Below are 27,614 nucleotides of genomic sequence, written 5' to 3'. Positions count from 1 at the left end.
AATATATACATACAAGTACTTGATAACTATACGCTACGCGCCCTGCACGGATACATGATTTACATCGTGATGTTTCATCATACACGCGCAGGGGTCGCGTGTAGTTATATTCACCGTTCGCACGACCTCGCATTGTTTATGTACGCGCGTGCGAGGACCATGTAATTACATACACTCCCACGCGATTGATGCGGGCAACGTAGGATGAATTGTCAAGGATTGATCTTGACTTGTAGTATATAACTTTGTGCTTGGCCGACGACCAATCACGATGTTCCAAAAAGCCCATATTTGTTTTCTCGAAAAAAAAATTGGCCATCGAGCCCCTGTGCTCTCCGTAATGGTGGTGGTAGTTGTCGAGCACGGCGTTTCATTACTGCGGCCTTTGTTCGAAAAGCCACGAGCGCTAATGACCGTTATAGGCAGGTGTATACCCACGGGCGGGCAGGCAGCGAAGAGTCACTCCGGGCCGAGGCATTACAGTGTGGCCATCGGAGAGTTCCGAGCGACCCAAATTACACGGTCAACATATCCTGGGCGCACATTGACGGCCCAACACCGAGAGAGAATCGAGAATTGTGGACACACGCAGAGAGTCCCCGAGAGCGCGGAGCAAGCACGGTGCGTGCGTTTACGGAACACTTTATCGAGTGGCCATCGGAGAGGGAAACGGAAAGGAGAGGGATGGAGGTCAACGAGAGCCGAGCCGGTGGCTAACTATACGTATATACCCGAGCACCCAACCACCCTCGCGACCTAATTGGCAACTCGGCATGAATGGAACGCGAGAGCCATTCCGGGGGGGGGCTGGTCGATGACGACGGGGAGACTTGTACGCGTATACCCTCTACGGGTATGTACATATACATACATCCATCTCCATACCTATATATGGCTGATGTGCGAGTGCATTAGCACTTAACCGTATATACCATACACTGGCTACTCTGCATACACACGTGCACTTTATTTGCTCCCTAGTCTCTTGACAATTGCGTGTCCCGGTCTATCTGCAATTCAGTTCTGGGTGATTAGCCCCACTCCAAATTGTACTTCTCGTTATCCGCGCAGGTTTTTCTTTGCATTGTACAGGGAAGCAAAAATGCCCTCCCAAATTTCCTTTTCTAAATGTATAGTCCTCCTCCGCGGGTTTCAACATCCATGTTGAACCTTTTATCATGCAGGGCTCGGATAATCGTGGAGGGAACAAAATGAACGCGCAAAAGGGAAATTCCGGCAAAGTGGTACAAAAGTGTGCATTACATCGGGAGAGTGAAATTCACGCTGACTCTCAACGGGGAATATAATGAAAAACTCGAACGCGTTACCGAAAGTCAACATCGCCGGCACCAGCGGTTGTGGGTAAAGCTCATGAATTTGCCGGGGCGCGAGTAACGAATGAAAGTACCTACCACCGATCCTATTAATAATTTGCGCCATCAGCTTCGGGCTTCTTCCCCACATCGTGTATTAACTCCATCTCCCCGCAGCCTATCTATATAGCTGCGCTGCTCTTTTATTTTTTAGGACAATCATTGGATTTTTTTTTTCAATCCACAAAATAAAAAAAAATAAAAAAATTGTAAATTAGCAGTAGAGTCGCGCTTTTCCAACTACTGTACACTATTTTACCCACCACGCGTAGATGCGTATAGAAAAAAAAAAAAAAAATTACAACTGCGTCGGATAAGCGCGAGATAAATGTTTTGCCATCAGAGACAGTCGGGCAGTGGCAGGACAGCAGGGGGTGTCTAATTTGTTTTTTTTTTTTTTTTTTTCCTTTTTTTTCTGCTGGGGCCAAACAGAGGGGGCACAGAGCGCCATTCGACATCTGAAATAACAAATAGCCTATACGTGATTCCGACCGCAACGGCCTCGCCGGATAGGGGATGGGATGGGAGCTCCGCACTATACGGGAGAGCAGAGTATATAGAAAGAGGCTTCTGTGTCGCTGTCCGACTATACACACACGCACGGTAGAACAGCAACAGCGAAGGTGGTGGTGGTGGTGGTGGTGTACAGCAGCGTTGCCGCATCCGCGGGAATGCATGGCAAATTGCTGGGAGATAGCGGAGAGTAGTAGGTATACCCACTCTCTCTCTCCCTTCCTCTCACTGGTAATTGGATTTTCCGAATGCCCGGAATACACGTCGTTTCCTCGCCGCGCGGTCCGAAGGAGAAAGGATCCAGCCTCGATTATCCCCCCGTCTATTTCTATGTGAACGCTTCTCCTGCCGATGCTGCACCGATGCCCCTGGCTGTGGCTATGTTTGGCCTCCCCAACGACTACCTGCGCCACTCGCCGGCCACAGTCGGACGGGCGTTTTATCTCCGACCCCCGCGGCTCCCGGAACCAGCCAAACTCTTCCGATGCCGGCGTGATTTTTTTCTCCACCCCCCCCCCACATCTCCCGATAGCCAATCTGTGACGGCTCGTCGATGGTCGGATTAATTTGGCCGTTACCTATTGGCCACAACCACCACCATCATCGCTATTAAATCTATAACTACAAGACGTACATCACTTCTTTCTCTCATTTTTTCCCCCCAAGTACACTACAATTATCGATGTTGCTGTCGATTTTTGTACTGTATTAGGTACCTACGTGTGTGTGTAAAAAAAGGATATTCCATATTTATAAGAAAATTCGTGAAAAGTTGAATCGTCGCGTCAAATGTATTTGAAATAAAAGGCATCGGTAAATTGGAGGGATGTACGTATAGCGAATAGTGTAGTGGATTATTAGCTGCGACGGTGATGCTCCTTGAAGCGAAGACTATGACTCAACGTCGACAACAAGAGCAGCATCGGTCGCTCGTAATGAATACAGTACAGCTGGTATAGATGAAGGAACGAGGGATAGAGTCACCCTGTACCTGTATATAATGCGTCGGGGCGCAGACAAGCGACTAATTAGTATTATGTATATATATATCTTTAGCTGGACTCGAGGTTTACACTGTGTGTACCCACAGTCCGCGCTAACCGTATAATTAAGACACAGCACCGCGGAGATACTATACAGTGGAAACTGGAAGGAGGGTCTTTCTCTATAAATATACTCGAGATATGCTCGTGCACGTGCAGCTCAGTCTCGGCGCGCAAAGGGCTGATCCTGCACAAGCGATAATCCAGATTATTGAACGGATCCCCGGTTTTGATACGAAACATTTCACTAGCGCAGGTTGTACCTTCCGATACAGCATTGATGTAGGTATAGTTCGAAGACACAAACCGATCATTGTGCCGGAGAAAAAAAAAAAAAATGGAATCGCTACTTGATGCGGCGATAGAGGTGTACACACATAATCCCTTCTCCCCCAATGGACACCTATACGTCGCGTCCAAAGAGGGAAAGGCGGCCGATCGTTTTGAGCTTGTATCATCCCGCTTTTACCGCTTCTTCTTCCCCCTCCGCCCGTTTTCTTCTCGAGGGCGCCATAAATATCCGATAACGAGCATTAGAGCGCCGTATCTTCGTCTGGATGAGGGGTGGATCGAGCCCTCGGGCGGATTTATCCCCCGGTTTGTCGCTGCCGGCCGGCCTACTAAGCGATTTTCGGATCCTCAATTATCGGTTATGGTTCTTACACGGCCGGGCACGTCCTCCGCGTCTGCCTACATAATTCACCTTCCGCAGGCCTCCCTCCCTCGTGCGTGGCTGCTACGTCTCCGCCGAACGAGCAGTCGGTACCCATCCGATATGCGATCCGTTTCAAAAGGGACACGCGACTCCCCTACCCCCTTTTTTTTCCTCTTGGCGTGGTACAAGCAGCCCCCCCTTTGGAGATCAAACATCGTGGTATCAAATGTATATGCGGTGGAATTAAGTATAGCGCGAGTGAAAAAGAAAAGAAAAGGGAGAAGAAGTAGCCAAGGGCTGCCGCCAAAGTTGGGCCAATTACTTCCTTCTCATCGTAAACTTATCCCGGCGGCAATCATAAAGTTCCGGGTGGTGTCTTCCGTACTTTTTCCTCCGAATGTGTGGCCACCCAAAGATTCCTTGTCGTAGGTGGTATACCCACTTCGAGAGAAACTTTGCGCCCCAAGTGATTAACGGCTCGGCGAGTCGGAAACAATTGGGATCGACAGCCTCACCCCCGGCCACCCCTTGCAGGAGAATTGAAACGTCGCGTGGATAACGTGTACAGCAACCGTGTGCTGTTACACCGGGAGTTATTTTCTCTTTTCTTCCTCCGCCGCGCCGCTGATGGTGTTTTCGTGTCGCCGGAGATGCGAGCGTAAATAATACATGTACACGGGCGTGTGGTGGCTCGAAAGAGAAAACACGTGTGCTTTTCCTCACCAGGTCGGCTTTTAACAGCAGCACACCGAGAGATACAGCTGATGGACGAGATGCTGCGGAAAAAACATGTATATCCTCTTCCCCTGTCTTGTTTTAAGTGCCCTTTGTGGCCCCCACGATATATATGTATATCGTATACGGAGACAGAGGAAATGTAGGTCTATATGCGTGCCGGGGGTATTACGAAAGAAAAGAAAAACACGTTCTCGGCCATTGGGTTTTACGAGAAACGCCTTACTTTACGCTCGAGTCGCCCGCTTTATATACCCCACCGTAAGTGAGTTTGCTTATGTATATATGTATATACGCACTCGGCGAGCACATGTAGATGTGCCGACGGTGTATATTACCACGAGCTGCTCGATGGATATATACACACCTACCCCGGCGAGAGGGAGGGTTATACGCTCGGGCGAGCGTAATTGCCTCGTAAAGACGAATCGAAGCGAGCGGCGGGCTCTATTGAAGTAAGTGCTGAGAGAACGGAGACGACTACGATGATGATGATGCGCACGTGCGCGAGGTGAGTTTTTTTTTCCTTACCCCAAAAATTTTTTTTTTTTTTTTTTTACACATTTTGGTTGTTTTTTTACCTCATACGTGTATGTCCACTGTCGAAAAAAGTTATGGCAACGGCTTTATACATCCGACCCGAGAGTCATAAGGGCTCGGGATAATACGCCCTAAAAAATGACAGATAACAGCGTATTCGTCCCACAAGTGGTAAACCTGTACACCTGTCGCTAGAGATATATTCTTATAGAGAAAACAGAATAAAAAGAACGAAAGAACAAAAAAAAGATTTATCTTATTAATCTTACTGATCCATTAAATTACGCAAGAGAAGAAAAACAGACTACGAAATAACTCGGAAAGGTGAATCTATACTTGGTAAGACACTTGAGATAATGAAAAATAATAATTACGATGCACATTTAGTTGTGATGATAACAAAGGTGAAGCACGCGTAATGTAATAGGCGCATCGATGTATTCAACAAAGTTAATTTTAACTTATAAAACTTGAAAAAAAAAAAAAAAAAAAAAAAAACAATTAATAAGTAACATTTTTCACTTAACATCGTCATTTGCACATTTTACCCATTTTTGTGCTGCAAACGGATAAGTATAGTATCCAGTGTCAGGTGTTGGTTTTCTACTTTTATCGAACATGGACTCGCCACTTGGAGGAAGTTAACACGATGAATAAAAGTGGCTGGTCATGTACATTCGCAATGGGATGAAACACACTCTCCCACTTGAAATATTTATCCGGCTGATGTACAAAAAAATCCGCGCTATCGTGAGATGAATTTTGTTTTCTCTCGCAGATCAACCAAATACTTCTTTAAAAATCCATTAGTACGTGAACCAACGTATATATAATAATAATATGTACACATAGCGGATGTAGCATACTATACGCAACAGCTATTTATACCGGCTGCATATCGTTCCACCGTTGATTCAGCCTCTCAGGTACACCCAGGTGCCGATACAACTCGCACTCGACTACCACAACCCCCCCCCCCCCCGAAATGAAGTATTCAACGCGCAGACGAAGAAGAGCCGAGAGTCGGCATACCCATGCATGAGTCTGTGTATGCATCGGGTCGGCTTTTTGCGTTCGCGCGACATTAAAAATACATGTCCGGTGAAAAGGGAAGTCGAGAGAGGGGGTGTATATACTACCTTCCCCAGTCGTCGGGGGGATTCTCGATATACGTTATTCCACCCTTTGTGGGGGGGGGGGCTGCCAGTTGTTATTCGGGAAGATATATTATTCAAGGCACATCGCGAAAGCCTACGTGCGCATACAGAGCGGGTGAAGGGAGGCTCACACCCACCTACATGTTTTTACCTCGATCGGCAAATCGTCTTTCAAGACGCTGGCGCTGCAGTATTATTTTGCAAAGGAGGTATAGGTGTACGTGGCTAGCGGCATTTCAAACGGTGGAGTGGGGGGGGTGGCTGCCTCCTCGTTCGCTCGTTCGCGCGTCATTCGACGTGACACCGACACTCCCTCCGTCCCTTTGTCGTCATATTCGCCTACGTATGTGCGTATGGTCGTGTACTTACTTTTCCTGAATACAAATGCTCGTTTGCGTAGATATACGCGTCGACAAGGGTTGGGCCAACTCGTTCTATTTGTTCTTCCTGACAGAAATCATTCGACGTTAGAGGGACGAAGGGGCCAGCAGTGAAAAGTGAAAGCTTATACCAAGTGGAACATAGTCAACTATACCTCGTTTGCGAGTATAATGAAAAAGGTGTCTGATTTCCGTACTTGCTTAAATACGTCAAAGCAAATGCGAGAGAAATCTTACGGGTTGTATATGCGTAAAGCGTCTCGTTATCTTTGCTTCTGCATTTTTTTTTTTTATCTCTCGATCCGCTTGTATTCATTAAGCCGAGTGAGTTAATTAAGGCATTCCGAGTAAATGTAATGGCAAGAAAATTTAATACCGTTACATGTACGAATGTATGCAAGAATATCGCGTAAATACCGCGCTCGCCGAAAGCGGGGCTTTTAATGATGTGAACGAAGGCAGGGACGACGAACGCGAGTCCAAGGTAGGGAAAAGTCAGGCGCTACCGGGGCGAGAGGGTGTTGTCGCTTGCTGGGCTCGTCAACTCGAACGTGCGCACAACGAAGGGGCTGCATTCACCCGGTAAGCGTATTCACCGTGCAAGTGCATCACGTGGCTGCTAAAGAGGACTGATGACGAGACGACAGGCTCTTCTCTTTTCTTTTTTTTTTTTTTTTTTTTTTTTTTTTTTTCGTCACTCTCCCTTTCCTACTTTGGGAGTTGGGAGTGCAGTGGTTCCTCGGTCTCCCTTCTTGTGCATTATAATGATGTAGTCGCGGGGCGTCTGCGAATACTGGATTTTAGACATTTCCCGCCTTTGACCGACCGATGAAATGAAACATACCATGTACCTACGATTGTTGATCTATACGCATGCAAAATGCTTGTGATTTCTCCTATGCATATACATAAGGTACGCAATGGGAGTACCAGCAAAATGCACCAAAATGATGAGGTACAGTACTATATGGCTGCGTTTTGAAGTGCTCATTTGTACTCTCGTAAGACTATGGGCCTCGTATATAAAACAATTGCCGTTGGGTTATATCACGGAATAACTTTTAAAAATTTCCGAAACAAACGTGGGTACATGGAAAACCAGTCGCTCGTACCAGTTAAAGACAAAACCGATGAAACAAGGCCGGGAAAAACTCGCTTTTATTATAGTTTTTTTTTTTTTTTTTTTTTTTTTTTTTGTACTAGTATTATTGTGGAGACAACATTTTCCCTTCTTTATTTAGGTCGCTAGCTCATACTTCGCGTAACCGCATGGTGTTTCCATGGTTTTACCCCCAACCCCTGATTTTTCAAGCGCATCGAGCAGGTAAGCTATAGAGCCAATAGTATGTTTATGTTTATTCGGCGTCGAGGAAAAAAAAAATGTACACCCGTTCGATGGTAAAAAGGAGTTCTAAAAGACGAGTGAATAAAAAAGCTGGTACAGGTATACGCTCACCGGTGCGTGTATATAAATATGTACATATATACCCGTGTTACAGGTTGATCGATTTCGATTTGTGCTGGTATAGAGACTCTAAATGCACACGTGCGCGATCTGCAGTCGGATTCGATATTCGTTGCGCGAACCGTGGGCGTCTGGCTGACTGACTGGCTTGTTCAAAAGTGACAAGATAAACGAGGACTTGTATATAATATATACATATAACGCCTAAGAGAGAGAGAGAGAGAGAGTTCCGTCACAATACATATGACACACGTACACGTATATGGACTCTCCTGCACTGTATTAAAATACACATACTAGTCGGGCATGCGGGTCACGAGCGCGCTCGTTTTGAAGCAAATAGCGTCCACTTGCCATATTTGCATTCGGGCATTTGTCGTCGGACATGTATATCCACGTGTGCATTAGTGCACCTTTTCGAGGATCGCTGCAGTGAACCCAGTACCCTATGTGTGTATAACAGGTAAGTATAGGTATATACGTTGCACGCGGGAAAAAGTCCAAGTGATGGCTAATTTTATTGGCTGCCTCAGTTGGTGCACGGGTACCAGTAGAACGGGCCGAGTACGGTAAGACGCATCCTTCAAATGCAGCTGCGTTTATACAGTTGACTAAACGCCACCGGCAAAACGTAGTAACGAAAACTGCGTTGGCGCCCCATGTAGATAAATATTATCTCGAGGGGGAGTGGGAAAAGCTATAGCTACCCGACAGATCCGGGCCCATCCTATTTTAGGAGCTGCTGGGTGAAACGCCATGTCGCAAATCCAGATAAAGAGGATTCGACAATTTTGCCCTATTCCTCACCTCAGCTCGTCTCGGCAAATTTGAATCGCGAGCTCGCTCTCGCGAGAGCGTTTGGTAAATTTGCGCGCGCCTGGCAGAGAGAGAGAGAGAGAGTCGTTGACAAATTGACGCGCCGAGTAGACACCGGCAGCAGCAACACGGAGATTCAGGGGTAACGGGAGCTAGTCGAGCGTGCCGGCTGGGGATCCGATCCCCCTTTGTGCGAGAAGTTCCATTTTGTCTCGGCTTATACCTCTTCCCCCTCCTCCTTCTATTATTCTTTGCAAACTCTTTGCTCTCTCGCATCGCAAAAAGCAGGCGCACACACTTTTTTTTTCCCTTTTCCCTCTACGTAGGTATTACAGGGGAGGAAAGGTTGCATACGGGAGCACGGAAAATCGATGCTTTCCAATTTCCAGATACTCGCGACGGCGGGTATTATTGCACCAGTTTTCCCGAATAATGGAAAGAGAAAATAAAAGCTCGTGTTGTCGTCGTTGTTAACCCCCATCCCCTTTTCCCTTACCCCCAACGTGTGTATACCTACGTAGTAGATGTATATTATATGAATGGAGTAAACAGTGCAACGACGTCCCAATTGGCTCGTCGATCGTCGAGCAGAGCTTTTTTTTATTTATTTTTCATGTATTCCCTGCTTTTACCAGGCTTGTTACACTGCACGCGGTAAAACGTTGGCGGACGCGTCTGACAGAAGCGCCCAGCCTCGTCCCGGGGAAAATAAATCGGTACGGCTTCCGGATGGTTCCTTTTTTGGGAAAACGTTAATTTGAAAAAAGCCCCCGCACGCGCGAGACCAGTGAAATATTTCAAGCACGTCAGCTGCTCCCCTCCTCAGACACGCCTTTGAGGGAAAAAGTTTTTCGTACGTGGCTGAGAAAATTGAAACTTGGACGGCTACACGCGCCCACACGTATATTACACGTAACAACGGCAGCGAGAAATCGATCGCGAGTACAGAGGCAGCCTAATACCTCCGATCGAGGAGGAGGACTATGTACACGTGGCAAACACCCAAGGGGGATGCACAAAGAAATTCAAGATACCGCGATCCGCACGCGTGGGCTTTGAAATTCAAAGAGCCCCGGCAGATGCTGCAAAGTTTAGGATATCGCCTCCCTCCCGAGCCTCGCGCAGTTCCCTTCCTTACTGTACTATCGTATAGCCTCGCTGTTTACGCGCGCGTGGCCGTGGGGTACGATCGCAAAGTTGCGCGTTATTCCGGGCACGCCCGAAATTACCAGGGAGCACCGTGGCAACGCAGGGCAGGAGCGATTAAGATCGACCGCGCGTCGGGTGACTTTTGCCAGGTGCCCGTAATGGCCCACCACACCCCTCGCAGCCGCGACAACTCGCAAAGTCCGCGGAGGCGAAAATTCAATCTGCCGGTGGCGAGATATCTCCCGACTCCGCCTCTCTGGCGAGGATGGGGGGGGGGGTATGTTTCCGTCGCCTCCGCGGGGGCTTATCGGGCCATTTCCATTTTTCTCCGCGACGGGCCATGACTCGCGCGGTGATTTAGCGCAGCGCTATCTAACGCACGGACAAAAGTCCCGGGGAGGAGCTCTTCAACCAGGCGACAATAGTATATATACACACCTACCGCTTCTGCAAACAGCACTTCATCTCAGGGCCGCTCGCACGCAACCGAGGGAATACCGCGGTATGGGAGGTAATTTATGAGTCGCGAATGAAGCGTCGAGGCGCGTCAACGCAAAAGAGAGAGAGAGAGAGCCGCTGCCTCGAAACTTTGAGACGTGCCGTGAGAAATTAATTGGTCCACCGGAGGGTCCCTCTCTCTCTCTCTCTATCTCCTGGAATTAGCGTGGGAGATGCTTCTGGCATGATTAATATATTACACGCGGAAGCTCTGCCGCTCAACTTTTCCCGGATTATTCATCCACGCGTTCAGAGACAGCGGAGCACATTAGACGCGCAAGCAGTTGGTATGGATGAACTCTCTCGCTCGTGTCGGTTTAACATATACGTACAGGATGCCAACTTTGTGCGGTGCGTGTATGCTTTATTTACATGAAAAATGTTCCAAAGCCATGGCACACCTGAGTCTTGTTTTCTCGTCTCGAGGCGGAGGAAGTAAGTAAGTATAGGACGAGAATAAGGTATCTGAAATGGCATGGTTATATACATGTCCTCTTGCGCGGTGGTCTGTGTTTTATTTTCTTTCAGAAAAGGAGAGAAAAAAAAGGGGGGGGTGGAAGAAACCAAACTCTTGCACGTAGCGAGTCCATTAGTCGCTGGAGAGGCTGTGGTATCGAGGAAAGTAGCGGTATGGCTCCCGCGAGAGTTCGCGGTGGAGTGGAGGGGGCAAGACGAGCAAGACGCGCCGATTGGCAAGTCGACTGCTGGCAATTTCCGAGGGAAAATCTTTGAAAAGTCCCTCGGTCGGCAAAGTCGCGGCACGTGTTTTGCAAACGTTTCACGCCCCCCTTTGACCTTTTCCCCGTCACGACAAATTACAGGAAAGTAAAGCTTATTTACTCCTCTCTTTCTCTCTACTCCTTTTACAAGTTTATATACTATGATGCTTGCAAGCTCCTTCGATCTGTCAACGCAGTCAATTCATCATCCACCAAGTACAATAGTGTTTTTCACCGATTGCTTTTTTTTTACCCCCGATAAAATATTTCAAAGCCTTTGTAAACTCGGTGAAGAAAAAAAAAAAAAAAAACACGCGAGTAAAAAATTGATTATTGTAGCTTATATTTTCACTCTCCGAGCTTTGGTGTAGTCCGTCAGTGTGTGGACAAAGCAGTTCCCGCATACCTGCAGGACAGGGGACGAGCCGCGTGGCATCGAGCGGGAGAGAATGTCGGCCGCCCGCAAGCCGTCGAGCTACGACCCGCAGAGAGCCGATAGTTCACAGCCACCTCCAACGAGCCCCCATTGTCTCGAGATGTCGATAATTATGTTAGTTAAACTATGCCACGTAGCGCCCACGGACCAAATTTCGGGAAAATTAAAGCCCAACCCCACCCCGTAGAGTCGGATATGCTCTCGCCAGCTCGTTAGGGTTTTTTTGGGGGAGCCGATCGTTGCAAAAGTACACAAGGGGGGATGGGGGAGAAATGTCGACCACCGCTGATTAGAATTCAAGGGCTACGGGCCTACACCTTGTATGCGTTAATAGCGCGTGCGGTACGCGGCTCCCACCCCCTCATCAGCATCCGAGAGCACATGGGGCGAACACGAAGCCCCGGATATCCCGGGCCTTGCATCTAAATCACGTGCAAACGAGGCAACTTGTTAGCCCGCAGCACCGGCTGCTCTACCGATCAACGTCTTGGATATCCGATATACATACCTATATACATGCGCTACAGCACGGCGAAAGCCCCGGTTGTACTTTCCCTGTCGATCGGATACGTGTATGTTATATAGCGTCTCCACCATTGGTTTTCGGAGCTGGGCTGATGTATTTCACGTAATCCAAATATTTCGATAGCCGCGTGGTCAATTATAGGTATATGTATATATACCTGCTGTCTACTGAATTTCACATTTACAGGCGCACCGCGAAATAATCGCCCCGGGCTCGCTTTTCCCTCGGAAATGTACAACGGCGCGTGCAATAATTCATCCATTCGAGTCCCTGGCGTCTTATTACGGGGAGGGGGTGGAAATTCATTCGGCGGAAGCCCTCGATAACGACCCGATCGGAAGATTAACGAAAATTGATTAATATGCAAATGCAGAGGCCGTCGATCCCGCGCGGGGCTCGAAATATTCAATTGGAGCCGGATGGGTCGGGCGGCGCTCCCCCGCACGGAGATAGTACCCCACCCCCCTTTCTCCCGATACTTTCGACTCGATTGGCCCTCTTTCGACGGGCGAGAGGGTGACAAACTACGGGGGCTCCGTGAATCGGAAAAGGTATGCCGGTTCATATTACCGAGACGCGAAAATCAGACTTGGCTGCACTTGTCGCCTCTCTATCTATTACGAATCGCGACGAATGCGCCGTTTCTTCCAATCCGCCCCTTCTCCACTGAATGTTTGATTATCCTCCCGCGTGGTGCTGACAGTGTTTTATAATGCCCTCGTTTCCACTTCCCTCCATTTTACATATAATACATGTACGTATAGGGGTAGCTCGGCGTGGTGCTCTGCTCGATATTCCTCCGCCGGGCGAAACGAATGAATCGTCGATTTCGCCGCCGTAGAATTTTCGCGGCCCCCTCGACAGTGAAATGTCACGCGTTCGCGATAAAACATCATTGTGTATGGGCCGAGTGAAAAGATTTTTCACTCCCCTCGAGCGCTGGGCCGTACATAGATTGTAAAAGCAAGGGAGTGCTATACTCAAATTGAAATAGGTGGTACATGCAGTGAATGAGAAAAAGTACACATACAATTGCAAGTTGAAATGAAATTTAATTAGGTATACAATGGCCTTTTTTTTTGTGTGTGTTTGCAGGTGCAAAGAGCCAGGCAGGTATTTGAAGGACCTGCCGCCGACGTCTGTGATCATTTGCTTCCACAACGAGGCCTGGTCCGTTCTCCTGCGTACGGTGCACTCCGTTTTGAACAGGTCGCCCCCTCACCTCATTCAGGAAATCATCCTCGTCGACGACTACTCGGACATGCGTAAGTACACAGCTACACATTCGACACGGCTTATTTTATGTTTCTCCTTTCAAAGCGGGGAGTCAAAGCATTGCTTTTTTCCTCGTCCCTTCAACTCGGAACAACATTGCCAGCGCGGCTGTACAGATATTTAATTGGCTTCGTGATTCGCGTGCAGCAGTAGAAGCGAAAGCAAAGATTTGCCGAGGACTCTAATCCGGTGCATCGGCGTGTATACAGCCCCTTCGTTTCTATTTTCCGCGCTGGCCAGTCGTCCACTCTACTGGCCTCTACAGAGCTCGGGAGATAAGCTCCTGCGAGCACTCACGAGCGACCGGAAGCGAGCCTCATAAACACACTTGGCGCTCTCTTTTTCCACCTTCTATATACTGCAGCGTGTCTCTCCCTCCCTGCAGCCCATTATCGTCCATTCCCTCTACTGCGGATTCTGTATATATTTATGCACTCGGACTTACGGCCCACATATACACGGATATGGTACTCGATAAGAGAGTGTAATCGAAACGAGATAATCAACTCCCCGCGCGGGATATTTTTGCGCGCCCCGGTGTGTTTCGGATCGAGAGCCGGAAAAATTTTACCAACTAATTAACTCGCGCGCCCCAATTTCCGTCTAAATCCTGATAATCCAGAGACTCTTTTTATCATCATTATATAAATATAATATTATGCACGCGTGTAATAACGAGCCCGCGTGAATGTAAATTGCGTCTTAAAGCGCTCTGCTGACGCTTATGATACCCACGCTCTTTTTTTTTTGTCCCCTCTATTTGCGAGGGTGCGAGAGGTAAAGTACCACAAGTGGACTTTTATGTTGTTGTTGTTGTTGTTGTTGTTGTTGTTTTTTAACACAAAAAAAAAATGCTCGTGATTATAAAATATGAATAACGTTTTTATCCTGAATTTTAATAAGATGGTTTTACTTTTTTTTTTCTTTTTTTTTGTATACATACAATTAAAAGTGCCCGTAGAGTAAACGAGAGAGAAATGTTGAATTGCAATGTAACATGTATTGAAAAAAAAATGTTTGCTCGCTCGCGTACAGATTTAGCCCTAATTTTCGATATCCACCGCATATACGGTACACACAACGAGGAGGAGGTGGAGGCTCTCCTGTACACCGTGATTATCACGAGCGCCCGTAATACACACGGCGAAGGTGCCAAAGAGATTAAGGGTGATTGTTCGTAGAGGTAGGGAGGTCGGGGTCTCGTCAAGTATACACACAGATACCGAGGGGTGCAGGTATATAATGGTACCGGCGATTTTCCGCGAGGGTAGTATAGGCCGAGAAACGACGCGATTGCGTGCATTGTGCACAATGTACATGTAAGTATGGGTATAGCCATAGAGCGGGGGGAGGGGGCTAAACCGCTTTGGCCAATGTACGTACCTATAGGGAGAGAAGACTGGGTATATAGCCGGCTCCTCTGATCCGCCGGCGAATCCCCTCACGGCCCACTGGCTTCGCGAGCCAAATCCCACCGAGCACGTATACCTGTAGGCATCACTACTTTCATGCATGATCCAAGCTTAAGATCCCCGCGTTGGCTATACCCTCCCATATACATGTGGGGCGTACATTCGTTATTGTTTGGGGAGGTTATTTTAATACCGTGAATTTCCACAGCCCACCTGAAGCTCCAGCTGGACGACTACGTGAGGAACTACCCGAAGGTGAAAATAGTGCGGGCGGCGAAGCGCGAGGGCCTCATCCGGGCGAGGTTGCTCGGCGCCGCGGTGGCCAAGGCCCCGGTGCTCACGTACCTCGACAGCCACTGCGAGTGCACGGTTGGCTGGCTCGAGCCCCTGCTCGACCGGATCGCCCGCAACCAAACTACCGTAGTCTGTCCGGTCATCGACGTCATCGACGACACCACTCTCGAGTACCACTGGCGGGACTCGGGCGGCGTCAACGTCGGTGGCTTCGACTGGAACCTACAGGTTTTTACATCTTTCGTTACATTTCCGTGACCGCGTCCAACTACATCATTATATACTCAACGCGCCCAATCGGATTTTAATTATTTAACATCTGGTTTTCGATCTAACATTTTGCTTTTAATGAAAAATGCACGTCGATTTGCATTTAACGATTTGTTTACTTTGGCGTTTCGCTGAATTATTGACATGGAAATCTAATTTCGAGTCGATTGATCTGTATATTTATGGTAATAACCGCGTCACCGAAATAACATTTCACGCTTATACTATATACGTACAACTCGTGGTGCAACGCGGATTATTCACGCGTTATAATGGCTCGATATAATCATGACTTCGAATTTGTATTTGCGTATAATATATATGTTTACTTACTCGTAGCTCCGATGTACACGTGTGAATGTGAAATGATACGCGCGATCGCGTGAAGATAAGCATACAATTTACTGCGCGAAAAAAGAAAAAAATAAGATTGACCCCTATCGGTGTTGTCCAGTTCAATTGGCACGCGGTGCCCGAGCACGAGAAGAAGCGTCACCAGAACCCAGCCGAGCCGGTTTGGTCGCCGACGATGGCCGGAGGACTGTTCGCCATCGACCGCGAGTTCTTCGAGCGCCTCGGCACCTACGACAGCGGCTTCGACATCTGGGGCGGCGAGAACCTCGAGCTCTCCTTCAAGTCGTGGATGTGTGGTGGTGCGTGCATCCTTGCCCTTACATATATTTCATACATGCATTTATACGTCAGTCCGTCCCTTTTCATTTTGGTGAAAAAAATCCCGGGTGCAACTTTGTCTTTTTCATCGTGACGGGTGCAATTTAAAAAAAAAAAATCCTCGTACAAGCGTTTTTTCCTATTGTTTTTTTTTTTTGTTTCTACATTCCCGTCCCGTGGGTGTACTCCTCTGGGGCACCAGAACTTTGGATCTCGTCCCGGCTGATTAAGCGTAAAAAAAAAAAAAAAAAAAAAAAAAAAAAAAAAAAAAAAAAAAAAAAAAAAGTAGCAAAGGAAGAGGTAGAGGTGAGAGGAAAAGGAAAATAGCCGTTCTCTCTGGTTGTGTCCACAGGCACCCTGGAGATCGTCCCGTGCTCTCACGTGGGCCACATTTTCCGCAAACGCTCGCCCTACAAATGGCGAAGCGGCGTAAACGTGCTCAAGAGGAACAGCATCCGGCTCAGCGAGGTGTGGCTGGACGAGTACGCCAAGTACTACTACCAGAGGATAGGTCACGACAAGGTTGGCTCATCACTATCGTTTATCTATTAACACGCTCACATGTGATTTTATTGCCAGTGTCCTTTCTAGTCTTGATATATCGAAAATGCGGGTACACGGCAGCAGTCTGATTAAATATCTCACTTGTAACAGAAAACTGGAAAAACGCGATGTTTTTATTTTGCATTTAAAAAATAGGTCATAATATATGCGAAACCTACATATATCCCGGTCTCTGCTTTTCCATTTGCAGGGAAATTACGGGGACGTGTCGGAGCGTAAAGAGCTGAGGAAAAAACTCGGCTGCAAGTCCTTCAAGTGGTATCTCGACAATATTTACCCGGAGCTCTTCATCCCGGGCGAGGCGGTCGCTTCCGGCGAGGTAAGTTACCGAAAACGCGGCGTTTCCATCACACCTTTTTTTTTCCCCCACCCCCTCTTTGAGCTCTACGTACATGTATACTCATGCGCGAGCTTATACAGTTGCCAAACCGCATTGCGGTGCCAGGCTACCCGACGCTCGTTCGTTCATCCACGTGGAATCGCAGTATCCCGCACTGAATTTCGTCTACCCGACACCCCATTTTTTTGTTTTTTTTTGTTTTGGTATTCGTTTCACTGTTTTCAAGTTTATTTTGTTTCCCACGCAAGGTTGCCTATGAAATATGAAAGAGTGACCCTTTTTTTTCATCCACGCGGTCGAAAGAAATTATTGCGCCACCTACTATATTCCACATTCTTCAGTGCAAGCTATATACATATATAAAAAAAAGTTTCTTTCCCCCATTTCAAGTATTTTTCAACGTCACTCGTTCAAATTCACAGAGCAAGTGAAAATCCTTTTCAAACTCGAAATCGCGTTTTCCGATGTCTGTTGAGCAAACGGCTTTGTTCAAGCGTTTCGACGATCTCAGGAGAAAACGTCACCCATATTTCACCAACTGCAAGTGAAATTCGCGTGTCAGAACAGACAAAACACATGGCAAACAACAGAAGGGCAAAGATAAGGTTCCTGCCGCGGGTGAAATTCGTTCAAATTAAAAAAATTCGTGTATTATAATATACTATACCTCCCGCGTTCGTGTGTGTATGTCGTTGATAGGAAAGCATTATCGTACGCCGGCCTATTTTCTTTTGATCGTCCCGTGTGTTTCGCGTAATAGCCTGTGCCTTGGCCTCCCTTTGGAAAACACGGACGCGCCCGCCTGCACGCGTCGATAGTACAGTCCGGCCCGTCGCGTCCAAAGCCGCTTATCTCCGTGCCGCGTCCTTTTATTTATCTCCGTGCTCCGGTACATGTACGTGTGTGGGGTTGCACCACAACCACCACCACAGCTATCTAACTAAGTGCACGCGTGTAAACACGCAACGATTGGGGCGTATTTTTATTGCCAAGGCCTCGGTTTTATATTTATTTTCGCGCCAAACTGCGGCCTGTATATACGTACGTAAAAAGCGAAAGAGCGCACGTTTTCCATGTTTATTTATCGGGTTTCTTGTTTTTTTTTTTCTTCTCTTTCTCCGCCAGCTGGTTTTTTTTTTTCGGACCAGTGGAAATCACTTGCTCGATTTTTTGGCGCGCTCCGAAACAAATGCTAAAGTATGCACCGTCCGATTTATACCGACTGTCGCTGCTCGTTTTATTTAATTTCGTCGCGTCTCTCGCGTTTCCAGCAAATCACGTAGAAAGGCACCAAAGAGGCTTTAATTCTTTTTTTGTTCTCTTTTCCTCAACCCCCCCCCTCCCGTGTGCTATACGTGTCCGCGAAAGAATTAATAGTTTGCACGCTGACCCGCAGTGGCCCCCTCGGTATGCTGATGGTAATCGCGCGACGAGCGTGAATAATTCCGCCGGCGTCTCCTATACGTGACAGCCTCCGAGTGGCTGCTGATGCTGTACCGCCGCTACAGTCGTTCTCGCTTTTTTTTTTTTTTTTCCTCGTATTTTGTTTGCCTCGCAGTCTAATTACCCACGCTGATGGAGGAGAAATTACAAAACGGCTTCCGCGTGCGGAGCACGAGTTTGATGCCGAGCGCGTACCGTTTCTGGCAAACGGATATGACCACGTATTTATAGATGCGCTTAATTGGTTTTTTCTTTTTTTTTTTTTTTTAATTTGAACGAATTTTCAGCCAAAAACCCTTACTGTTTGCAATAAATGACGTGCTTCCCTCTTATATCAATACGCGTTGACGGACGCGAAAATTTTTTTTTTTTTTTTTATCTAAAATGTTAATTTTGTATACCTATGCTAAATCACCCTGACAAACATCAACATCATACGTCACGTAAAATCACAGCGCGTGAAACGCCACTTTTTACGTATATGTTTAAATTCCAATAAGTAGGAGGGGATTTTTAATGGTTTTACACAGTTAAAAAAAAAAAAAAATTACAGCACTCTCAACGCCATCGGTGATTTTCCTGGCACATATCTTTCGGAGAGGCACGCGGATAAAAAAAAAGAAAAAGTTGGTCTTGCTCGAGCACAGGATTATAGCACGACCAACTTTTGACTTTTAACATTTTCAGGATGAAATTCGCCGATGCAATGGTACACAGAAGCAGCAGCAGCAACGAGGGAGTTTCATCGGCTAAAAAAAAAAAAAGATAATAGCAAAAAAATTAGGCACAATTTTTTTTTCCCCAGCTACCCCCACCGGAGGAGCTAATCGGCTTTTTAGCCAGCAGCTGTGATCGATAATGTTCCAGGCTCGGAGTGGATGATGATAATAATAATCACAAATCCGTTCCTGCATTCCTTCCGCTGTAATGAACCCTGTAATTTTTTTTTTTTTTCTCTGCCCTCGTGTCCCCCGCACGCAAACTCGCCCGACCATTCCACAGGAGAGGCACAGGAGGAAGGACGCACCGCCCGGAATTTCCAATGGCTCTCCCTCTTCTCCGCTCGGCGAGCTTTTATTCTCACTCCCGCTCGAAAGTTTGCCAGTTGAATTCTCTCGCTCCGCTGGTTCATACACATTTCTTTTTCTTTTTTTTTCCCCCCCCCCCAACTCATATCCCCCGGCATCTAGCTACGTGCAACGCTCCACACACTTTGTGCTCGTTTTGCGCTTCCGCGTCCACATTAAATCGAGAGACCGAGCAGTAGCAAGTTGGGACAAATCGGTCCGACGCCAACTCGATCGGCCAAACCGAGCGCCCCCAACTGCGCTACCGGCCACCCGGATACGGGTGTTTTCGCGAGAGAAACAGAATGTACATTTTTTTGCACCCTTTTTTTTACCCTCCCGCGTTTGGATAAAAAACAAAAAACACTCAAAAGCCGCGGTGCTTCGGCAAACACAACGTTTTAACGCGCACCCGGGCATCGGTTGTACTGTTTTTTCATTCGTTTTTACGAGGTCATGAAAATTCAAACACGGTGGAGGCAAAGTAAAAATCACGCAAAATTCGATACACGAGCCGGAGAAATCAAAGAGCGCCGAGGAGAAGAAGAAGAGGGAGCGTGGCCATCAGCACGATCGTCCACTTTCGAACGTAAACGAGGCTCGAGCAAATTATGTCTTTAAATATACACTCATACATGTGCTGTTATATACATATACTAAGAATGATCTGTCGAGAACTACTGACGTCAACCTGATACAATTAGGTGAGAAACTTGGGCGAGGGCAACAAGACCTGCTTGGATTCGCCGGCACGCAAGGCCGATTTGCACAAGCCGGCAGGCCTCTACCCGTGCCATCGCCAGGGAGGCAACCAGGTACACACGCACAAACGCACGCACATTGTTTTCACAATGTATCTATATACACACATGTATTTTATAGTGCCCATGTGTGTGTATTGTGTATTATATATAGCTCCCGCTGCTGGGCGCGTATCGAGCTACTCACTTGTGTACACCCCCCCCCTTCCCTGTTCTATACATAGGCTACGCTTCTTTGTTCACCCTCGCATCCGCCTATACTCTATCACTACGTTATCCCACTCTAGCGCCTCCTCCGTCAGTTATGGACGCTTTTTTCGCCGTCACGAAAAAAAGTTGACTTTTTACACGACGTTTTTTTTTTTTTTTTTATTCCTTTTATTAAGGTCAAAGGATGATTATGACCATAGCGGACGGAGACAGGTGCTCCAACACTATCATCCCTCGCCCTTCGCGTGTTTACGAGTGCTCCTTTGCACAATCTCTGTTCTCTCCTGTACACTTTTCTGCGACGATTAAACCCCCATCGCCATTTTGCGCGTGTGTTTGATGTATCGTACAACAATGCTCATTACCACCATCATCATCATAATCATTATGTTCCATATGCGTACAATTATACATATGTGTATGTTGCAATGATCGGGAGGCTATATATGTTATTTTTATAGATAATCGTAACAATAGCGAGAATAAAATGGCAATGATAATATTATATAATATACGATGTACAAAACGGACGATGCGGCAAACGAGACGAGCCGTGGCCGGTGCAGCCATCACAGTCGCAAAGCAGTAATCGTACAAAGAGCATAATATAAAATAATAACCATCAGCTGGATGTATACATATTATACTTGATGATGAAAACTGAATTTAAAATTTTTGTTTTGTCCTTGATTCGTTTGAATGCAGATCCGGCATTTGATTAGCGGAATGTGCGTAGACTCGCCCTGCGAACCTGACGACCTGCACAAGCCCGTGGGCGTGTATGAGTGTCATAACGAGGGCGGCAATCAGGTACACACGACGCCTCCGCCTCTCTTCTTCTTATAATATCCTCCTTATACATACGTACCAGTAGTTTAACACTCCTGTTATCTTCAGACCCCACCCTACCCCCCCCCCCTCTTTTGCCGTAATAAGACATACATGGATGTATGTGATTGTTGTGTACTTTGTATTAAACTATACTTCCGGCTAATAATCCACACCGTTCTACCACTGCTGATGCTGTTGCGCCGTCTAATCGGCGTATAACCCCGTGCGTAGTTATTATTTGTCATCTCTTAATTGTACGGAGCTCTCGTTGGCTTTAGTCGGACTTGGTTACTGCAGGACTGATGGTCGGCGTATATATAACTTTGCCCTCAGGTGGCAGCCCTCGGTGTACATATATGTATTAACGACTCACTCGGTGGTGGTGGTGGTGGTGCTGATATATTACACAGTATACCGACCTTCGTCCAATATCTGTTATTCCTGAACTGTACATATTTGTCCTCTGGATGGAAATTACTTACTCTCAACTCCCGCCCGTTCTTCCCTACACGCGCAGGATCTGTATCGCTTACTTTAATCGATTGGATTTCTTGTGTCGATCACTGGAAATCGTTCAAGTACATCAGCTTCCGAAAAATTAATAAGACCGCTTCGGCCTTCCGTTCACGCAAAAGTAGATCCATTAACAACCGATCGTCATCATTGTTCGCCCATCATATACATCATGTTATAATAATAAATAACACAGGCTCGTTGTTTCATTGTAAAAGTACTAAAACCTGAAAAACGCTTTGGGGCTGTCTGTTGTGTGTAACCTGAATGCTGCTAATTAATACATGCCATTCCTGCAACCCGCAAAGCGCAATAAACAAACCACTTGATGAAATTCGTCACCTGTACGAAGAAAGAGAGAGAAAAAAAGGTCCTTTTTCTTTTTTCCCCCCTCCTCTTTTCAATCAAGTCAGAGACACCAGGGAAGAGCAATCCCAAATCCTCTCCTCGAGCAACAACTTTTCTCGGTACATCTAACAAAAAAAAAAAAGAATGATAATAACAAAGTAAGAGAAGGAAAAACAAAAGAAAAGAAAAGTAAAAGAAAACGAGCGCCGAGAGTGTGTGTGTATATACGGCCGAGAGAAAGATACCTACCCCGCGCTCCCTCCCTCTGCACACTTCTTTCCCGTGTACCCATCGCCGTCGTCATTTCATTCGGTCCTCGTCGCCGGCTCGTACGTGCGCACGAACTTCCCTTCCGACTCCCTTTTTTTCCCTTGCCTGCACCCCCATGGCCCCCTCTGTCATTGCCGAGGCTACACGATTGCTCGAAGCGCGTATCAGCCGGCTATATATTATAACGAAATCGAGTGCCTCGGCGACGTCTCCCCCCCCCCTCGGCCAGTCCTGGAGAGTAAACTGCTTACGCGCCATCCGCTCGTTGACGTTTCTTTTTCCTTCCTTCCTTCCTTCCTTCCTTCCCTCCCTCCCCCACCCGAAGACGTAGAGAAAGGAAGAAAGAGATGGCACGAGCCTGCAATCACGCGCCTCTTGGACGCGGGCCCGTTAAACTTTGCCTTGCCCCCCGCACCAGCTTCTTCTTTTTCTCTTACACCTACACAACACTCCCCGCTCGCAAACTGCCTGCGCTCCTCTATTTTGCCCCCGCTCTCTCTCCCCCCCCCCTTATCCACTGTTTCCTATTTGCTTTTTTTTGCTCTTCTCTTTTTTTGCTCGTATGTATACTACGTAATATATACCATACGCGTAACCGACCACCCTAGCGCAGGTGCTTACGGCGTCTGTGCGCGCTTGTGTATAATAACAACGTAAGTGTAACGTAGTTTCGCCGAGAAAATCGGAAAAACGAGGTCCGTCGTGGCGCGTCTAACGATGATACCCGGGAAGGGAGAAGTATATATAACGCGATGCTCTGCTTTCGCCGGATGGAATCCCGCATGCATTTTGCCACCGTAGCCGTGAGCCCTCGCCCACGTAAGCTGGAAATACGTATACGGAGCTTTTCTTCCGTTACAGCGTAGCCTCCGCGAAAAAAAAAAAAAGGAAAATTGCCGGCGCGCATTTTTTAACGGCTACCTAATTGGCGCCCTACTCGGGATGGGTCCGCGGCTACGGTGGAACACTCTGCTTTTTTTTTTCCCCGCGTAAGTAATTGGACCCGCCGGTGCTTTTTGCAAGCTGTCACGAGGCAGCTTTAACGCTTGCGCGAGGCTGAAATGCCGGGCAGCGAGTGCATGAACCAGCATCCTATATCGCTAATTACTCGCTCGCCGCCCGATCAGCCCGCCCGTGTAACCACAGCTGGGCTATATATGCACGTGCCAATAATATTTTCAAACTGTCAGAGAGAGAGAGAGAGATGTGGGAGATGTGGTGAGCGAGGTTGTATGTGTACAGGGTGGCTGGGAAATTTCATCATCCGGTCCAGGGGATACAGTTCCTCGACTAATTGTCTCTCTTTTTCGTGTGTTTTTTTTTGTTTTGCACCCGCGCAGTACTGGATGCTGAGCAAAGCCGGGGAGATACGCAGGGACGAGGCCTGCCTCGACTACAGCGGCACGGACGTCATACTTTATCCCTGCCACGGGAGCAAGGGCAACCAGCAGTGGATTTATGATCCTACGGTGAGTTTTTACCCCTACTCTTCTTAATGATAACAACGGGACTACGGTGTCGACCCTCGGAAATGTTAAAGCAGAAGTGCCCTTCGAATGGGTTTTTGCGAGGAAACAATAAACGAAACGAATGTAAACATTGCCGCCGAGGTGGAGTCGAAACTACTTTGGAGAGCCAAACAAATCGCTCTGGATTCCGTTTGTTTGTTTGTTGGAGCTTGCAAAGTTTTTGTTGTTGGGAAAAAAAAAAAAAAAAAAAAAAAAAAATATCGGAACAAGCCGTGATGTTTCGTTTAGCATCCTCCAACAAATTGAAATTTTTTTTTTTTTTTTCGCAAGCATACGTAGTTCGTTTCGAAAATCTTAATCGAAAAGTTTCTTTGATATTGCGAAGCAAACTTTTTCCTATTCGCGGGCATCTTTTCTCAAAGTGCGTTTTAATTAGCACAGTTTCGAAAAATGGCTTCTCGTCCGGAGAATCCTTTCGATACCTACTCTTTTACTTTTACTTTTGAAATCTAAAAGAAAAACCCCGTTATCCAACAACTATATCCATAGGTAAGTACACCAAGGACCACAAAAATGGTGTAGTCGTTTATATGTATATATATATATATTATCGATGCGAGCAGGTTTTGCCCGGGCAGATATGTGTACAATGTACATGGTAGCCCGTAGGTATGTATTATTTATCCTCGCGAAGCATGCGATGCCCAACATAATACATCAGGATTCGGCGCGTGAAACTCGTTCTTTGTAAATACATACACCTGTGATGATAAAATACGCGGAGGGAAGTCGGAATCACTGTGTATGTATATGCCGCGCGTATATGAGCATAAAACGCTCATCAGCCCGGGAAAAGGGGAAGGAACGATAGGTATCGATATCACATTAACGTTTATCGCGTGTTTTCGTCGGGCCGGTTAATTACCGTCGTAAATCACACCCTCGGCGATCGGGATTAAATGACTCTTCGGCTCGGTATACCGTTTTATATAATATTTACTGCACACCCGGTGAGTGTATGAAAAAAAAAAAGCGGGACTAACGGAATGGGGTGGATTGTTGGGATTTCAGGTGCAGCAGATAAAGCACGAGAGCAGCGGCAAGTGCCTCGCCATGACCGAGAGCAAGCAGCGCTTGCTCATGGAGGAGTGCGGCCCGATGCCGCGTCAAAGGTGGGCCTTTGAGAACTACAACGACCCGTCGAAGCTGTGATCCTACCGCGTGCCAATCAGGGCCCTCCAGCAGCAGCACTACCACCTGCAGTTGCGTCGCAGCCAGCAGCACCCGCGGCTCCCTCGGCTGTTACTGCCCTGATGTTACCACAACGAGCCGACCCAACACATTCCGCCTGCCCCCTCGTCCGATCAAGATGGGACTCGAGCGGGCCCGGCCCGAGCATTTATTATTGATACGTTACTCTAAGTTATCACGTATACCTATATATATATATATATATATATATATACATTTACATACTCGGTCGACTCATCTTCCAATTGTACGAGAGGACCCGTTGTTCATTGGGAGCACGGGGTGTCGCGCAAAACTATCATTTTATCGTTAGTTACGACTATTGTAATGATTATTATTTGTATTGAACGTAGATTATTGTGTTAACAAACGCCGAAGCGGGTACGCCGAAAAACGAAAAACAAAAAAGCAAAAAAAAAAAAAAGGAAAAAAAAAGGAAAAAAGAAATTATTTTTATATTTTTTCTATACGACAGGCGAAATGACCTAGGCCTTGTACATTTCTGTAAGATAAATTTCAATCTACGACTATGTGTTGTCACCACCTATACTGTTATTCCAATTAATAATATCTCATAGACGACGAGAACGGCGAGAGATTGCAATTGCAGCATAAATTATTATATATATATGTGTGTGTGTATGTATAAAATAATATTAATGCGAGAGACTTTTGTGTTGGCGAGAGGGGGTAGGAAAAAAATCGCCCTCGATCAAACGGGGGCGAGTTGAATTATGGGGGACAGATTTTTTGATTGATTAGAGAGAATTATGATGCCGGATGGCGTGCGCCCGAGTGAAAAATGAAGTATATAAATACGTGCGTGTACGTGTGTGGAGCGAAAAGATCAGAGAACGGCGAAACAGTGCAGTGACCGAGAGAGACGTTCGTGCTCGTGTTTTATGTATGTTACTGTACCTATACGCGAGAGCCTGGATGTCCGAGGATTTGTTATAATACGTGACTGCGTGCAATAAGAAAGAAAGAAAGACTAAAAAATATCGGCCCATTACAAGTTGGCAATTATTAATTGATGAGGGGGAGGCACTGTGCGCCCCGTTTCGCGTTCATCGCTCCGTGAAGTCTCGTTCTCTCTCGGCTGACGTTTGTTCATAGAAATTCCCGAGACAATTACCGACGCCTCGTTCTGTGTAAGAACAGAGAGAGTGAAGGTACCAATTACAATGAAATATACGTGGCTCCTCTGCCACTGCTGGAAAATTCAGCCGATGCATCGTTCCTCGCCCTCCTAATTACTCCGAGCTGGGAGGGGGTAAAAAAAAGTATATAATAGCCCCTGCGTCTATCGATCGGGTCGGATTTTAATCGACGAATAGGGAATGTGTCGGGCGAGCGATGAGTCCGTCGGACTGTGCATTTATATACGTATACTAATACTCGTCCAGTGGGACGACGATCCCCGTGGAAACGAGACGAAAGAGAATTCAAACGAACCAGGAGATTATTGTTATCATTTACTGCTGGGTTCTTTTTCTTTGATTTTTTGTTTTGTTGTATTTTATTTTATATAAAAGTTATTACAGGAGCGATTATAATGATATGTGCTCATGTTAATGCAGCCGTTGAAATTGTAAAATGAACATCAATGGATGATAAGATGATGAGATTGTTCAGAACGAAATTCTGTACGCAAACGCGTGTATATACACATTGAATGATTATATGCGTGGACACTTTTTTACATTTGGTATAATAAGAACGTGTGGCATATCGTAAGGGAAAGTGACATATGAGACGGCGCGGCGACGCTGTGCTGTTGAGTACTTTTTTCACATCCAGTGCAACGGACGTCGCGCTTTTATCGATGTAATATCGAATGTGCCTTATATTCCGTGTAAATAAATATTAAAACTTAGATTTACAGTGAAAAGTACTATTGTCATCATCACGAAAAAAAAAAAAAAAAAAAAAAAAAAAGATCTACTTGTGCAAGCATTTGTGTTGAATAAAATTGATGTTGTTTTATGTTACGAGATTATTGTTTCTACATGCACAATACATCCTTTTTCCAATCTTGTAATAATAATAGAAATAACTTTTTTTAAAGAATATTGAATCCTTTTTTTGCGATATTTTTCACTTTGTACTGTACCAATGAAAACCCTCTAATGACCTCGCGTTAATTTTTTTTGTAAAGTAAAGAAAAAAAAAACATTTAGGAACTTGCGGAGAAATTAATTTCAGTATGCGTGAGACAGCCAATTACCTACGCCAGCACAACGAATTCGTGTAAACGCCGATGTATTCGAGAGATTCAGCAGGAAAGCTCTAAGCTGGTGGTAAACATATGATTCGCGTGTAAACAAATAACACAAAATCCGGGGTGTACTTTCAAGAGTAAAAGCGTCAATTAAGCACCGTAGGATGGATTAGCTCGTTGATAAAGCTCGAGTGTAGCGTAGCTCGGTAGAGTGTAGCAGCCCTCGCGCGGTTCGTTATTCCAGCGCAGCCGCATTACCTACCGACCCGCGTTGCCTCTCTGGGGCTTTGCACTTCATTTGCTCAGCCGGTCTCGTACAAGAATTTTTTTCCCTTTGAAAAATTTCTTTGAGCTTTCGAAGCCACTTTTTCCTTCTCAAGGTCTCTTATTCCTTTTCC

At 46.5% G+C, this 27,614-nt stretch overlaps 1 protein-coding gene across 1 annotated transcript in view; it reads left to right on the top strand.

The window, feature by feature from the left end:
- Positions 1 to 25,410, top strand: part of Pgant9 (polypeptide N-acetylgalactosaminyltransferase 9) — a 43,550-nt gene extending 18,140 nt beyond the window's left edge. The window contains exons 4-11 of the mRNA XM_089589219.1: positions 13,101 to 13,270; positions 14,901 to 15,214; positions 15,711 to 15,909; positions 16,281 to 16,450; positions 16,683 to 16,811; positions 20,047 to 20,157; positions 23,616 to 23,744; positions 24,816 to 25,410. Coding sequence (XP_089445345.1) covers positions 13,101 to 13,270; positions 14,901 to 15,214; positions 15,711 to 15,909; positions 16,281 to 16,450; positions 16,683 to 16,811; positions 20,047 to 20,157; positions 23,616 to 23,744; positions 24,816 to 24,956 — 1,363 coding nt within the window. The 3' untranslated portion in view covers positions 24,957 to 25,410. The remainder of the gene's footprint in view (positions 1 to 13,100; positions 13,271 to 14,900; positions 15,215 to 15,710; positions 15,910 to 16,280; positions 16,451 to 16,682; positions 16,812 to 20,046; positions 20,158 to 23,615; positions 23,745 to 24,815) is intronic.
- The last annotated feature ends 2,204 nt before the right edge of the window (positions 25,411 to 27,614 follow it).

Source organism: Copidosoma floridanum, unplaced genomic scaffold (genome assembly GCF_036245765.1).
Source record: "Copidosoma floridanum isolate Cflo_tuat_1 unplaced genomic scaffold, Cflo_Japanese_pri ptg000001l, whole genome shotgun sequence".
Classification (NCBI taxonomy): domain Eukaryota; kingdom Metazoa; phylum Arthropoda; class Insecta; order Hymenoptera; family Encyrtidae; genus Copidosoma; species Copidosoma floridanum.
This window is presented reverse-complemented; position numbering and strand designations above follow the sequence as displayed.